This window comes from Denticeps clupeoides, chromosome 17 (assembly GCF_900700375.1).
Source record: "Denticeps clupeoides chromosome 17, fDenClu1.1, whole genome shotgun sequence".
Classification (NCBI taxonomy): domain Eukaryota; kingdom Metazoa; phylum Chordata; class Actinopteri; order Clupeiformes; family Denticipitidae; genus Denticeps; species Denticeps clupeoides.
The window spans coordinates 15,999,637-16,015,406 of NC_041723.1; the positions used below are offsets into that span (position 1 = coordinate 15,999,637).

Consider the following 15,770-nt stretch of genomic DNA (forward strand, 5'->3'; position numbering starts at 1 on the left):
AAATTCAAAGCTTACTTGAGGTTTTGGCAAATTTAATAAAAATAAACTAGAAATCACATGTACATGAGAGTTCACAGCCTTTGCCATGAAGCTCAAAATTAAGCTCAGGTGCATCGTGTTTCCCCTGATCATCCGTGAGATGTTTCTGCAGCTTAAGTTGAGTCCAACACTCACCTGTATATATAAGGTGCACAATTGACAGTTTATGTCAGAGCAGAAAACCAAGCATGAAGTAAAAGGAATTGTCTGTAGAGACAGGACCAAATCTGGGGAAGGTTACAGAAAACGTTCTGCTGCTTTGAAGGGCCCAATGAGTGCAGTGGCCTCCATCATCCGTAAGTGGGAGAAGTTCACAACTTCCAGGACTCTTCCTAGAGCCAGCCACCTAAACTGAACGCCCAGGTGAGAAGGGCCTTAGTCATGGGATGACCAAGAATCCAATGGCCACTCTGTCAGAGCTCCAGAAGTCCTCTGAGGAAAGAGGAGAACCTTCTAGAAGGACAACCATCTCTACAGCCATTCACCAATCAGGCCTGTATGGTAGAGTGGCCAGACGGAAGACACTCCTTACTGGTGCTTCACTGGGCCAACTCTGAATGTCCTTGAGTGGCCCATTCAGAGCCCAGACTTGAATTGGATTGAACATCTCTGGCGAGATCTTAAAATGTCTGTGCACAGACTCTTCCAACCTGATGGAGTTTGAGAGGTGCTGCAAAGAGGAATGGGTCGAACTGGCCATGGATCGGTGTGCCAAGATTATGGCATCATATTCAAAAAGACTTGAGGGTGTAATGCTGCCAAAGGTGCATCAACAATGTATTGAGCAAAGGCTGAGAATACTAATGTACATGTGATTTCTCATAAATTTGCCAAAACCTCAAGTATAGATTTTTTCGACTTGGCATTATGGGTTGTGTGTTGAATTGTGTGAATGAATTTAATTCATTGTGGAATAAGACTGTAACATAACAAAACATGAAAAAAGTGATGACAGCAGCCGCTAAAGGGCGTCAGAAGGCCAGGCAAAAATTGCAGACTGAGGGAATGTGATGAGAAAGATTATTCTTAATTTAAGAAGTGCTATTTACACTATGTATCTGTTCTCTGTGTGTATCTGCCTATGTGTGTTTGCTGTCTAAATCTTAAACAGCAGCAACCCAAAAGAGATAAAACAGAACTGTGTAATGTAAAACGAAAAAATAGTACAAACAGGTGAGACTTCTTTACAGACCTCTGGGAGGTTTTGAAGGTTCTACTTAACAAAATTCAGGGAATCTATACATGTGATTAGTTAGTGGTCTAAAGCCAAAGCATATCTCCACCTCAGTACTGCCAATATATATGTAAAATCTAAAAAAGCAGTGCTGACATGTCATAAGTGTTTAGATTAATGCTTACAATGTTCACAACGTCATAATAGAGCCGTGTCATTGTCATTACCTTGCAGTTGCTGATGGCGTAATGCTGTTGTCGTGACTCGGCTTTCCGCTCGCAGTGAGCTCCACACCTGCGCTTGCCGAGCATGCTGGGCCGCCATCACGACTAATTCGCTTCGAGAGCGTTGGCGGTGAGTGGCTGTTGTTTAGATGTGGACCGGTGCATTTCAGCGCTGGAAAATGTCTGAATTTACTGTTGTGATCTGCAGTATTATTCTTCCAGGATACCTACCTGCACACAGGTGGAAACAACAATGGGGATCAGATTTAATGCAGGCCTTAATGTCATATTGACATTAAGGCCTGCATTAAAATGGAATATGGTTATATTACGTTGAGCCTCTCAAGGCATATGCCAATGATGGCACAAAATCTTATAAATAAAGCACCTTATAGAAAGGATAGCGCCGTCCCTGGTAAGGAAACCCGTATCCTGTCCCACAACACAATTGGATTTCGGAGTCAACTACAATGCTGATTCCAGATTGAGCGCAGCAGGCTGCTTAATGAACTAATTCGGTGATTAATGACAGACCTGAGCCTATTTTCTATTACACACTGTTATGTAAAATGTGGTAACACTGTTTTGTGTTGGAAGAAACAGTTTGCACAGTCAGTCGAACTGGCTCATAATCCCTGGTGGAATACTGCCACCCACTGGCTGCGTTTTGTATACAGTTTTTGTGTGTGTGTTTCTGAAAGTACTTTTTTTTTTTTATTTCTTAATTTTGAAAACTTTTAATTGTGTTCATTCAGTATGATGTGTGTGTTTAAGGAAAACCCACCATATTAAAAATATTTAATATTAAATAGCATATTTTATTTACACAGACACTATGAATGGCACGAGAGGATCATTTACATATTGCTCCATTTCAGCTTTGTCTTTTTCTCGCTGTTGCTCATTTTTTCAGTCTGTTCCAGTGTTGTGGCAGTGCCCAAAATTCTGTCCCAGTGCGTGAAGAATGGTGCAAAGTTCCTGCTGGGCTTTTGGTGATGAATGTCATGAGCCGGCGCTCCACCTAACAGACCAAATGGCACCAGGTAGTTGAGGGTCCAGGGCAAGTTGTAGCCAATGTGATTCTCCACAGACATCCAGATGCTGAAGATGGTGAGGATCCATGTGGTTAAGGGGTGACTTTTGAACAGGATTGGGTCCAGATGGCTCCAGAATCCCAAAGTGACCAGCTCAAAGATGCTCAGGTGCTGGGTGGACCAGGAGAAAGGTGAGACATACTCGTGGTGAATGGCATGAACCCACTTGTAAAGATGGACATTCTTGTGGTGAATCATGTGCCAGAAGAAGTACTGCGTGTCGAAGATCAGCAGCAAGCCCACGCTGCCACTGAAGACCTCCCAGACAGTTGGGGCCAATGCAGGCAGATTAGGAGCAGGCACGAGGATGTGAAGCAGCAACACCCCCGGTGTCACAAAGACAACATGGTTGTATATGGCCATCCCCAGGCTCTTCAGCATCATCGGCATGGTGGGATGCCGCTCACCTTGTATCTTGTAGTTGTGAAAGGCCGGCATGTTTTCTCCCAGGAGCACTAAAGACCAAGTAGCTGGCAAAGCTGAGGAGGACTGGGAAGAAAGGTGAGGAGACCAGCGGGTAGTAGTGGAAGACCAGGTGGTCCCACATTGGCTGGAGGACCCTCTCCGACTGCCCGCTGACGGGAAGCTGCAGCGAAGCTTCACTGCTGTTCCACATCCTGGTTTCCCTGGGGGCCACAAAATGCTGAGTGCTAAGAAACATCTCATTTTTATAGCGCTGACCCAGACTTGGACTGCTGTCAAGGCCAAGGTGCATTTCTTGACTGGACAGTAGTCGATTCATATTACGCAGTGTTACCGAAATCCAATGAAATCCTGATATTAGGGTCAAAACTTCCAAACACCCCCACATTTTCTTCTGTTGATTGTTCCAAAGTACAGCATAGAGGATTTAAAGTTTCTTCATGTCTGGCTCTACCAAAAAGGAAAAACAGTGGCTTAATTCTGCAGTCAAATAGCCCTTGTTGACTATGAATTTGAGCCCAGGTATAATTAAATATTATAAATATCTGGATTTATCTGGAGTAAAATTGATCAAAGAAGTGGAAGAAGTGTTGTGCACTACTTGAAACACACCTCTTAATTGCTGAATTCTAGTGTAAAATCATGCAGTCTGCAGTAGCTAAGATTTGTTTAAAAAATGGGTTGTTCTGAAGAGCTCAGTTATTCAAAAGTATTTTCATGGTTTGCCACCTTTGCCACTTAATATAAAATATAATGTGGTAGTAGCCTAGTGGGGAACACACTCGTCTATGAACCAGAAGACCCAGGTTCAAGTCCCACTTACTACCCTGAGCAAGACACTTAACCCTGAGTGTCTCCAGGGGGGGACTGTCCCTGTAACTACTGATTGTAAGTCGCTCTGGATAAGGGCTTCTGGTAAATGCTGTAAATGTAAAGTATCTTCCCTTCCAGCTATTCTATTATTATTATGGATCCAAACATAAGGAAACTGGTTAATCCAAATTTTGAATAATATTTTTGTACTACAACCTAGAGTATAGATTTAGAAAATGCTCTGTTCAAAAGCTCGGACCCTGCTGAAACTTACATAAAAATAGGGTTCAGAACGGGGTTTGACTGTACCCCAGTGCACAAATAAAGGTCCAGGAAGGTTTGGTAGAGCCCTGATTATGTGCCTTATTATCTGCTAAGAGGAACAATTCCATAAGAATGCCTGTAATGAGGTATTGTTGTGGATGAATGGATGAGTTTGGAGGGAGCAGGGGCACTTCCTGGCTCGATCTCATGCTTACTACAATACTTGGCAGAGGCGATTAGGGTGTTTTCTGGTTGAACCGTTTCTAATTGAAATTCCAGTTACAATCTTAATTCCAATGACACGTTGGGTGCTTATGTGTATAGATTTTATTTGACTATAAGCTAAGACTTTCTGTTAGCTTGTTCACGTGGAGGCGTGTTACTGCAAATGCCTTGTAATCCCAGGGCACAGTAAGAACAATTCTACAAAAACAGGAACCCACCCACCCCCAAATATGCATCTGAGAGCTTACACAATAACCATGTTAAATCAGTGTATGTTTTTATGTACAATATTTATGACTAATTTGCATTCCTTATAGTTGCCGTTTTCTGAACTGAGGAACTGCTTCAATCACATTAAAGAACACTGAAAACTTGAATGTGAGATATAAGAACTGTTTACCAGCCGAAGGGAAAATTGTGTAGGGAAACATTAACACACTTTTTTCAGAACAATATTTATTTAGTTCACTTTATTTGAAGGTCTGCTTTACTACATTCAAACCTGCAAAACAGGAGTTCATAACCTCTTTGGTTCATATTTATGTAGAGTACTAATCAAACTGAAAGTTTCAAACTGAAACATGAAGGCAATTTATAAAGATTGGTACAAATCATTACGTGATTAAAAATATAACTTGTTTCTGAATCAGTGAAGGCTGCACTTATTGCACAGATGGTACGTTCCCAGCGCCGTCCAAGACATAGTGCATGGAGATCAGCTTGCTAATGTCACACTAACTAATTCACCCAACATGCTTGAATTAAACCACTGATCATCTATCTGCAGGTTCGTCTTGGTAGTGGCCGTGGTCACAAGACATCTATAGCAGAGTTCTTGGTACCTGCTGACGCCCCCCATGTACTCTGGGTATAAGGAGCGTCAGGAAATGGAAGAGGAAGGAAGGCGGGACCTTGCACTGCCCCTGTCGAGAGTGGATTATTGAGAGGAAGGGGTATAAATGATCTTGAAGAACTGCAAGTCATCCCTATTGGCTATTCCCTTTTTAGTAAGAAAAAAAACCCAAATAAAATTACATGTTGGGAGAAACAATTTCACTCAAACAGAAAGAGCAGTTCCTCCTCTCCAAGACGTAGAACACTTTTCATGTCCATATTGATTTATTTCTCATACTCCAGGTGACACAAAATGTTGTGACATTACCAAACGTGCACTGGGAAAATACAGCCTGAAGTGTATTACATTTAGAAAAAAATCTGAGTCTGGTGATCGAGTTTATATCCACACAAGGCCTTGATGTATTACTTCTCATTATTTGTCTTCCTCGAAACCGTTTTATTTGAGTTTGCATACTTCTGTCGGTCATTCCTGCCAAAAAGAAAGAAGGTCTGTTTATATACTTCCTCTTTAATCGAGTTTCCGTTTAAAGCATTTTATTAACCAGAGAATTTACCTGCTCATTTTGACTTTGTTCCTGCAGCCCTGTCCTCCCTCCCAGTGGCTGCTGTGATGATTTCTGGTCATGAAGCTCCCACAGCTAACGCAGGGTTTACCTGAGCTGTACGCCTGTGACAGAGACCATGCGTTGTGTTAACAGCACGGCCCCGGGCCGAGGGCGATAGAGCGGATCCTATGCCAGCGCCTCACCTGCTCTTTGGCGCAGTACCCACAAATCATTCTGCTGGCCAGCTCCATAGGGTGGTCCTGGTCCTCGTCGTGACACATGTCACAAGGGTACGCCTTGCCACAGCACGGGAACCTGAAAGCAGATGTCTGTGAAATTAAATCATAGTGGAGGCAGTGTACTTCATCCTATAAATTACTTACTAGACACCATGTAAAGCGATTTCTGCCGTACTAGAAAGACACAAAAAAAATCGGAATACTGCACCTCAGCCAGCGATGACTCTGTCTGAAATGCTTGCAGGTCCCTTTATCAGGCAGAGGTTTCCCCCCTTGGATTGCAGGGTTCCGCTCACGCTGCTGATAGAGTGCGGATCCACCTATAATCGCAGGGTGAACACGGTCACTGCAGGCAGTCAAAGCGGCTTCATGAACGTGAGGCAAAGGGACTGATTTAACCTGTGTGGCTCTTGGACTGTGGCTGGATGAACTGGAACCGCGTGCTCTCGACAAGGACACTCAGTCGGCTGTGGCAGTGTGGGCAATTCGTCTCTTTGTTTTGCCCATAAGACAAACTCTGCAAGACGGAGTAAAAAGAACAGAGCTTATCATTTTGATCCCAATTAGTTCATTTTAAACTGAAATTCCAAAAAATCCCAAAAAGGGAGCTGGATTGAATCCAGGATTCATAGGGCAACAATTCTTGAAGCAGGTTAAACCATTTATGTGTTTAAGTGAACTCTCATTTATCTCATTTCTATTTGTATCAAGCTATTGTTATCCAGAGTGACTTACAATCAGTAGTTACAGGGACAGTCCCCCCCTGGAGCAATTTAGGGTTAAGAGTCTTGCTCAGGGACACAATGGTAGTAAGTGGGGTTCGAACCTGGGTCTACCACCTACCACCCTATTAGCCACAGGCAGGACTGCTAGAGCTCCTTGTCCCCCCAATATTTTTGGGCTGAGCTAATATGGGGTTACTGGCAGCGCAATGGAATGTTGGGCATCACTCCGTTCCAGAACAGTCCGCTCAGTACACGACACACAATTTCCATGTCTGATTTGTAGTAATTCAAATGAAAATTGATAAGTTTCCAACCTGCAGAGTGTCCTCTCTGGAGCAGTTAAGGCATCCCACCAGCAGCTCAGAGTCCTGAAGCACCAGGTCCACGGGCACAACACCGCTCAGGTCCAGGTACCCCAGCACGTCACTGAAGTGGTGCAGCATGCTAGGCCTGAATGCCGCACTGATGCCCATGCTGCATTTCTCACACTGAGCCGTGCAAGCCAGCCGCCCACTTAGGTGGAGGTCAGAGGTCACCTTACACCTGATGAGAGATTTTGTTTTATAACATAATTTCAAATAAGATAATCTGGCCTCTGCCCCTGCCATTAACATGGACATTCATTTCAAATAACTGCAAATTGCCATGTTATATAATAATACTTTTTTTTTTTAAGTATTTATAGTATTTGCCCAGACAAATCCTTATGATTCTTGGAAGATTTTCTTACTAATCATCTACTTTTATATGAATTTAACAATATTTTATCATCAAACCTGATTTATGCTTTTTGACATCTAAGCAGCACTCTAGCCTCTACAGATCCCCTGCTCTGGACTTTTTCTATTCTAGGCGTTGGGCACTGTTGGGATTTTCATGATCCAAGAATCTCATTAATTGAGGATTGGGATTGGAAGCATGTTGCGGAACCACAGGCACTTCTCACCTGCTGCACTGTAGTGACACTGTGATGGATTTGGCCACCACGGTGCCAGTGCCCTCCCCAAGCCGCAGCCCCAACAGCTTGACTTCGGTGCCCCTGCGCCGCTCACTGGTTCTGATGTTCTCCACCTTCTGACTGCCTTCCTCTGAATCTGACTCTTCCTCCACATCTAGGTTTGGCTTTTGCTTTTCCTCCTCCACCTCCAAGTCTCCTCTATCTGTCTCTTGTCCAGGGCTGAAACAGGTCTCAGAAGGAGCAGAGGAGCCCAAATCCTTGCATATTGTCTCCTGGAGCTGCTGGTACGAGACAAATTGAATGCCAGCCTTTTCCAAATCGATGTCTTTCTTCAGCTGCAGAAACAAACCAGAGGTAGTGTGAAGTCTTAAACTAAATTTAGGCTTGTTCATAGGCTCTATACAAAGCAGACACAATCCTGTATGGAAATAGCTTAAATAGCTCGTCTTGTGTGTGGTATGTCTGTGTAGTTACGTTTATTCATACAGAGCCCTGCTGTAGTCCGTCTTATTTAAACATGGGACATGCATCAGTTTTTGCCAACTTTGATGTTCACATAATCAACAGTGTCAAACAAAGCAATAATTTCATCAAAACTGGATCTAGTAAACAAACTATATTTTACCATAACTTTTACTACTTAACAGCTATTCAGTTATACATGAGGTGATTGTATATATAGTGGGTAAAATGAGTACGAAATAAATAAGTTTGCATGTGTCCATAAAATATGTGGGGCATGCAAAAAGGCATGAAAAGTCATGACATCAGCTGAAATCATTAATTAGAATGCAATCCTGCCATTTATGAAATCTGTTTAATTTTTTCCTAAATTCCGTTTTTATTCACCTAAAGGTGCACAACAGGGTATTTTCAATTACACAATGATATCCATGTCTTATCTCACTTGTGTGAATGAAACATTTTTTCATTCCACAAATGGGCAAGCAGACAGACAAAAATAGGTTTTTACATGATTTTCACACAATTCAAATACCACAGGCAGTATTAACAGAGCAATTCACAATTGTTTCTTATACATTTCAATAGACTTCATTACAAATAATCAATAGTTTTCCCAGACAAAGTTCAGTAATTATTGGATAATGGAAACTATGCATTAACCCGGATAATCCTCCTTAGGGAATACCCTAATTAGCTAAAGAAAATAAAGCTGCAACTGTGGGAAAAAAAATAGGCTGTGATTTAACACATAACCACTAATCAGCCTTTATAGTTGGCAACATTATGTAATTGAAATGATCACTTCAGTGAAATTCCACCCTGATGCACGATGGCTCGCAGAATTATTAATGTATGACAGGCAATTATAATTCAAGCATTATAGTTCAGGGCCAAGGTTCAAATGGTGGATCCACCGGTGTGCAGTGTGTATGTGTGTGTGTGTGTGTGTGTGTTCATTCTCACCTGCCTGGCGCCCTCAGTAAACATTCTCTCCATGCTGCGGTCCAGCCAGCGGAGGAAAGGTCTGAAAAGCAGCTCCAGTTTACCCATCAGCTGGTTGGTGGCATGCTTGGCCTGCAGCCACTCCTGTGATGCCAGCTGCACGTGTCTAAATACACAACAAATCTGGTCCTTTTATCTGTTGCACGTGTCTTATTTCCTCATTACAGATGTTCTCCTGCCATTATCAAAGGCAACAGCAAAGGTCTCCTGGTTGAGACCAGAATGCCAGAGAATGTCAAAAGGGCTAATAAACTGTTTTAAGATTATTGATTCATTTGTGTATTCCTATGAGGAGTCTTGTTTAAGTGGGCTTGTACAGCCAGTGTGTTTAGCATGCTGCTGAACCACTTAACCGTTTACACTTGTTACTATTACAGGCAAATGTCTTTTTTAATGCAATTTTGCTTTGAGAGCCTTTGTTCTCAGCAGAAGTCTCTCAGCTTTGAGCCTTACAGGTGGCCCAGAATGCAGCAGTCAGTACACCCCCCACATTTAAAAAATATTTTATTATATCTTTACTGAAGATATGACACTTTGATAGGATGTAAAAGTAGTCAATGTACAGCTGGTATAAATTTGTGTAAATTCGCTGTCCCCTCAAAATGACTCATAAACATAAATGTCTAAACTGCTGACAACAAAATTGAGGACACCCTACGTGAAATTTCCTTAATTCTCCCTCTCCTTTGTGTCATGTTGCGAGGTGCCAGGTGTGAATGGGGAGCTGGCGTGTCGTTCTCACATTCGCTCATACTGGTCACTGTGGTACAACAAAGTTCCTCATGGCACTATGTTGGATCTGCTCTACATAAAGATGGTCAAGACCAAGGGTTGGCAATCTTTAACAATCAAAAAGCCATTTGGACCCGGTTTCCACAAAAGAGGAAGCTGCAAATTCTAAAAAAACGAAGATATCAGTGCATATATTATTCATGCCGTTTATTTACTAGCATGCATATGCGTGTAGAATGTTTAACCAGACCAGACAAGTATTAAAACCCGGTTGGGTGCGTTCCTGTTCCATGTTAACTGTTATTAATCATGTGAACGTTTTTGGATTAAAGTGTGAGTTAAATGAATGTAACTTGATTTAATGCAATCTAAGACATTTTGCTAAATTTTACCTTTTGCTGCATGCTTATTTATGAAGGTCTACCATTACCCTACATCTGTAGCCATGAATGTGGGATTCAGGCATTCTGGGAATTTTCTTATCTCTGTCTGGAGCCTGCATTTGGAGGACCATCTGAACAAAACAAGATACCCTAGCCTGGGCAGGAACACACAAAATGGAGAGACAGGATTACGTAGTAGGGCTCAGGGTGATACTGGGTTTGGGCCAAATACAACACACCAAGTCCCAAGGACACAGTACAGGAATAACAGCAGCATTATCTCACCTTCCCATTACAGCAGGCAGATCTTGGTCTTCTGGGATTTCCACTGTAAAGACCTTAAAAAAAAAAAGCACCAGAGTGTATAATGACATGCTACCGGCTAATCAATTTAAGGCTTCAAGAATGGTTGTACCTCTTGAGGATATTTCTCAGGGAAGCTAATCAACACATCCAAGTCTTTCAAATCGAAAGGCTGTCAAAAGCAAAAACATGGAACATATGAACATGTAGTATTGCATTTCAAAGTTTTAAATAAATTAGAGATGAGATCCTGAATACACATCCCTCACCCCTCTCTTAACAATTGTGTATAATATTTGACGGCCATCAAATGCACGTAGCTATTTTGTCTTTATCCAGAAGACAAAATATTATGATGTATCACATTTACATTTATAGCATTTTATCAGACGCCATTATCCAGAGCGACTTACAATCAGTAGTTACAGGGACAGTAAGTGGGGTTTGAACCTGGGACTTTTGTTTCATAGGCGACTGTGTTAGCCACTAGACTATTATCACAATTCTGTTTTATAATCTAATCACTGCACCTATAATGATGAGTAGAAGCTCTTCTGGACACTTTACGTTCATGCACAGCTATTAAACAGCTCATTCATTCACTTTGAGCTAATAGTCAACAGTCCTGCATAATACGCATTCAAATGAGAACCAGTAGAATATGCAAGAAGCAAAACAAGGCATTAACTAATGACCCAATTACTGTGGGCCATTGTTTAATCTCCATATAATTGTTATTTAGCAAGGTATTACTGGCGATTTCTGAATGTTCACAAGCTCTAAAAAGGGGACTTTTACCCAGTCCGGGTCAGTGGACTGGACCGTGATCCTGTAGTAGGTGAACTGGCCGTCCTCCCTCTCCTGCACGATCAGCCTGTCTTCAGGGAAGCGCTTCAACAGCTGCTGGATCTCCGTGTCGCGCAGCTGCCGGGACAGCTCCTCCGTAATCTCGGCCAGCTTAACCTCCCGCTGAACCTGGGCCAGGCTGCACAGAGGGTCGCCGGGGCTGGCACCGCTCTTCACCCTCTCGCTTGGCTGATCTTCCACTGGGGGAAGCCGCTGAGGGTGCAGGAACCGACACTGGTCCTCCTTAACACAGAAGCCAGACAGGAAGTAGCGGCATAGTCGGCCTTTCTTAGCAGGAGCGTTGCGTTTTTTATCAGGCCCGGAGTCCTGAGACCTCCCAGGTGCCTCCATCTGCGTTTCTGCACCCTCGTCCTCTTTCCCATTCGTCCCAGGTGTCTTGTTCTCCAGAGTGACCAGGGCCTGTTTGGCTTCTCCCCTCTGATGAAGAAAGCGGCACCTTTTCCCAAACTGGCAGTATCTTCCCTGGGAGTAAAAGCGGCATAACTGTTGCTTTGGAGGGGCTTTGTGGGCCTGGTTTTCTTTCTCAACTTGAGGTGGAGGCTCTTCTTGCCCTTCCATATGCAGACTGAAATAAAAACAAAACAATTAAAGAGATTTATAGGTCCCCTGACATGAATTGGAGCAGCGGGGCAGTGGTGGCCTAGCAGTTAAGGAAGCGGTAATCAGAGGGTTGCCGGTTCAAATACCGATCCGCCAAAAACTAGACGAGTGCTGTTAAGTTTAACATATGATGGCCAGTACTAAGAGTTAAAATGTGGTGAATTGTATGAATATTTTAATTAAGCTCGAAAAATAACCCATGGCATTCACCTGTCAGTGTTCATAATGTTACACCTGAACATAAAATTTAAAATTCCATTTGTTTGAATGAAACTTCTCACAAAGAAATTATATAAAAGCAGACGTTCTCCACATAACGGTTATATAAAGACAATTGTACAAGAAAATCGTGAAGGAAACACCCACTTTACTCCAAAGTTGCCTCGGCTTCAGTTTACAGCAGCCCAACTGTCGCGGTTTCCTCCGTGTTACCCTCCTGATGTCAAGAAACATATTTAAACTGAATTTTGAATGTCTGGGTTATGATAATAATTTACTTTGAATTTCATTGAAATTTGTAAACATTTTACATCCCAAGAGGTAACCGTGTTTCAAATAGCAGCAACATTTTTTTATACATTGAAATTAAATGATGTTCCACATAATCTGAGTGCCAATCCTAAATATTAGGACACATGAGAAAACTGGAGCATTAAAGGATCCAAATATTGTGAAACCGCCACGCGGTGAAAAACTGCTTATTCAGACCTTGACCAGGGGTTCATTGCTGGAATTAATACTGTTATTGTTATTATGTTCCTAAGAAAAGAACAGCATTGTGGGCAATTTCTCACATGCATGGTACAGGCAGGACTACTGAAATTAAACTCAAAACCTTTTTAAGACCTCAACCCTCCTTCGGGCTGCAATCAGTCACATTACTTTCAACTGAAACTTTCTAGCAGTCAAAAGTCGCAGTTACCCAAACAGCAAACTGCTAAAACTTGGGGTGTCTCGCGGTGCAATTATTCTAAACATGGATCAGCCACATTTAAAATATATTTTGCTCAATATTGAGCAAGTCCACAGTTTGGAAACAAAATCTGGCATTAACCTACAATCAGGTGGTAGTAGTATGAACCAGAAGACCCAGGATCAAATCCCACTTACTACCATTGTATGATATCCACAAATGCCACAGCACATCTTGATGAAGTGAAAGTGAATTGATTGTCATTGTGAAGGACAGCACACAGTGACACCACGAAATGTTTATAACCATCACCCTTGGTGAGCAGTGGGCAGCCATGACAGGCGCCCGGGGAGCAGTGTGTGGGGACGGTGCTTTGCTCAGTGGCACCTCAGTGGATCGGGAATCAATTACTGTGGGCTTGGTGGATCGGGAATTGAACCGGCAACCTTCTGATTACGGGTCCGGTGCCCCAAAATCAGGGTAGAGCATGAACACAGTCCCCCACTCCCACATTTGGGGAATTCGCAGGGCTGAGCCTCACCCTGGGTGAACCGCCTTCTTCATCACGGTATCTCCCCCACAAGGTACGTATGCCATCAGGACATGATGCCACGGCCACACGATGTTAAAGAAAATGTCCGGGCCAGGCCACCTTTTTATATTGCTCTGCAGGGACGTCCGATGGCGGAAACCCCGACACAGTTAACCCAGTTAACAACGAACTGTGGCGCTCTGTGTGTTCTGACACCTGTCAACATGTTCCCAACCCTGAACCACAGCGGTTCGGACAACACAGGCCGGGAAAATAACCCATGGCATTCACTTCCCCTGTCAGTGGTCATAATGTTACACCTGAACATGAAATTAAACTTTTAACCATTTACAGGTGCAAAAAAAAAAAAATCGTGGAGTTTTGTCGTGTTTACAACCCACGTCCCACTGGATCTGAAGCCACAGAACACAGAATCGCTTGATTCCATTTGTTTGAATGGAACTTATCGCATAAAACAAATGATATAAAAGCGGACGGTCTCCACAAAACGATTACATAAAGACAATTGTATAATAAAATCGTGAAGGAAACACCCACTTTACTCCAAAGTTGCCTCTGTCGCGGTTTCCTCCGCTTTACTCTCCTGCTGTCAAGAAACCCAACACCCAAACGACGCTTTAAATGGCGTTTTTCTTTTAATAATCGACCAGATCACGCACTGCACTCCTCACGCAAACAGCCTGGTCAAAGGTCTCCGTTAGGTTCTGCGTCGCGGCGCTTCGTCGCCACCTGCTGGTGCGGAGGGGAACTGCGTCACCCTTCAGCCAGAAGAACAGCACGTTTCCATGGTGACGGCAGCATCCAGATTAGTGACCAAAAGCCGCCAGTCTGTGATTGTATAACCATCTGAATTAGCTTGTGTCCTTCTCCCAATTCTGACTGATCTCTCTCGCCATCTCTGTTGCCCGTTCAATAATGCAAGAGGGGCGGCCAAGGGGCCGTGGTTAATATTTCAGCACGTTGTCAGTGAATACCTTTGTGCCCGAGAGCCTGGGATCTGTGGCTTCTCACGATTGCAGATAACAGAGGAACATCAGGGGACGCAGGAGCACATGAGGATGAACTTCGTGTGGAAACTTTACCATGAAGGGGACTCGTTTCTTCAGCCGCTGTGGGACAACCTGCGGATCAGTCACAGGGACACACTGAGGTCTCCGCTCTTCCCTGTTGTCTTGACAGTGTCATCCTACTTTGTGCTTTGCATCCCTTACGTGATCTGTGATGTCATGGGGACCAGGTGGCCAGCCATCCAGCGGTTCAAGATCCAGCCAAGCAAGAGCCCCACGGCCACGGCGCTGCTGCACTGCACAGGCGTCACCCTGAAGAACCACCTGCTTCTTGTATTCCCCGCAGCTGTGGCCCAGTGGGCATGGAGGCCACCCATTCCACTTCCAGAACAGGCACCCACCTTGCTGGAGCTGATTGGCGGAGTGACAGGGAACCTCCTGCTCTTCGACTGCCAGTACTTCATCTGGCACCTGCTGCACCACAGAATCCACTGGCTGTACACTACTTTCCACGCCATCCATCACAAGTACACTGCACCATGTGCCCTTGCCACGCAGTGCTTGGGAGGATGGGAGCTGGTCACTGTGGGCTTTTGGACCACACTGAATCCAGTTCTGTTGAGATGTCACCTGCTAACCACATGGGTCTTCATGGTTTTCCACGTCTATGTCTCAATAGAGGATCATTGTGGATACGACTTCCCTTGGTCCACATCTCGCTTGATTCCATTTGGCATTTATGGAGGTCCAAACAAACACGATATGCATCACCAGAAGCCCAACACTAACTTTGCACCACATTTCAGCCACTGGGATAAAGTTTTTGGCACTCATGCAGAGTTTTGCTATTCCACAGTGTACTCTAAAAATGTTGTACACAGCTGTGATAATGCAATACTTTAAATTATCATCATGAGTATTGATGCTTAATTTTTGCACAATAATTTGCATCTGTTCTATATTATCACGTAGCGGCTTTCCTTCGCCGTGTTTTCTCTAACGCATTCGCTGTTGTTCAGACAATATTCTTACTTGTATACTGTAAACATACCATGTTCACATATGGGTGAAGGCAATATTCTATGAAATGCTTGGTACTTTATACATGTGATACATATTGTACTGTAATAAAAGCTAATTCTGTCTTGTGATGACTGTGCACGACTTAATGCAATTTAACACGTTAATATTATGTGGAAAACCGATTACTACATATGTAGACATTAGTCAGCCGAATAATGGTCAGTTTCATTTGAAGACCAAGAGTCTAAGATTCCTCTAGAATACGACGTGTCTGTATTTACCGCTAGATGGGAATAAAGAGCAACCTGCAGATATAATGTGCCTGGGTCGTAAACTTCGCG

General features: G+C 43.4%; 3 protein-coding genes and 1 pseudogene across 4 annotated transcripts; 1 reads left to right on the top strand and 3 right to left on the bottom strand.

The window, feature by feature from the left end:
• Positions 1-2,244: 2,244 nt before the first annotated feature.
• Positions 2,245-3,153, bottom strand: ch25hl1.1 (cholesterol 25-hydroxylase like 1, tandem duplicate 1). Its single transcript, XM_028958942.1, is given in 2 exon segments — positions 2,245-2,979; positions 2,981-3,153. Coding segments are annotated over 2 exon segments (852 nt in total). The 5' UTR covers positions 3,148-3,153; the 3' UTR covers positions 2,245-2,294.
• A 1,558-nt stretch (positions 3,154-4,711) lies between these two features.
• On the bottom strand, positions 4,712-14,119 carry LOC114766504 (uncharacterized). 2 transcript variants are annotated; one of them, XM_028957267.1, is made up of 13 exons: positions 13,937-14,119; positions 12,300-12,369; positions 11,265-11,898; positions 10,579-10,638; positions 10,449-10,501; positions 9,010-9,154; positions 7,570-7,916; positions 6,938-7,166; positions 6,298-6,415; positions 6,107-6,218; positions 5,863-5,974; positions 5,669-5,781; positions 4,712-5,583 (listed from the first exon to the last, which is right to left on the bottom strand). In XM_028957267.1, exons 3-13 carry the CDS (start codon positions 11,889-11,891, stop codon positions 5,517-5,519), a joined length of 1,983 nt encoding a protein of 660 aa, XP_028813100.1. In that variant the 5' UTR covers positions 11,892-11,898; positions 12,300-12,369; positions 13,937-14,119; the 3' UTR covers positions 4,712-5,516. The 2 variants fall into 2 exon arrangements, with proteins under 2 accessions (XP_028813100.1, XP_028813099.1); XM_028957266.1 differs by lacking the exon at positions 12,300-12,369.
• LOC114767573 (uncharacterized) lies at positions 13,323-13,438 on the bottom strand (annotated as a pseudogene).
• Positions 14,120-14,258: 139 nt separating the features above from the next.
• ch25hl1.2 (cholesterol 25-hydroxylase like 1, tandem duplicate 2) lies at positions 14,259-15,384 on the top strand. The gene has a single exon (XM_028958972.1). The coding sequence runs from the start codon at positions 14,452-14,454 to the stop codon at positions 15,307-15,309; it is 858 nt and encodes a 285-aa protein (XP_028814805.1). The 5' UTR covers positions 14,259-14,451; the 3' UTR covers positions 15,310-15,384.
• The last annotated feature ends 386 nt before the right edge of the window (positions 15,385-15,770 follow it).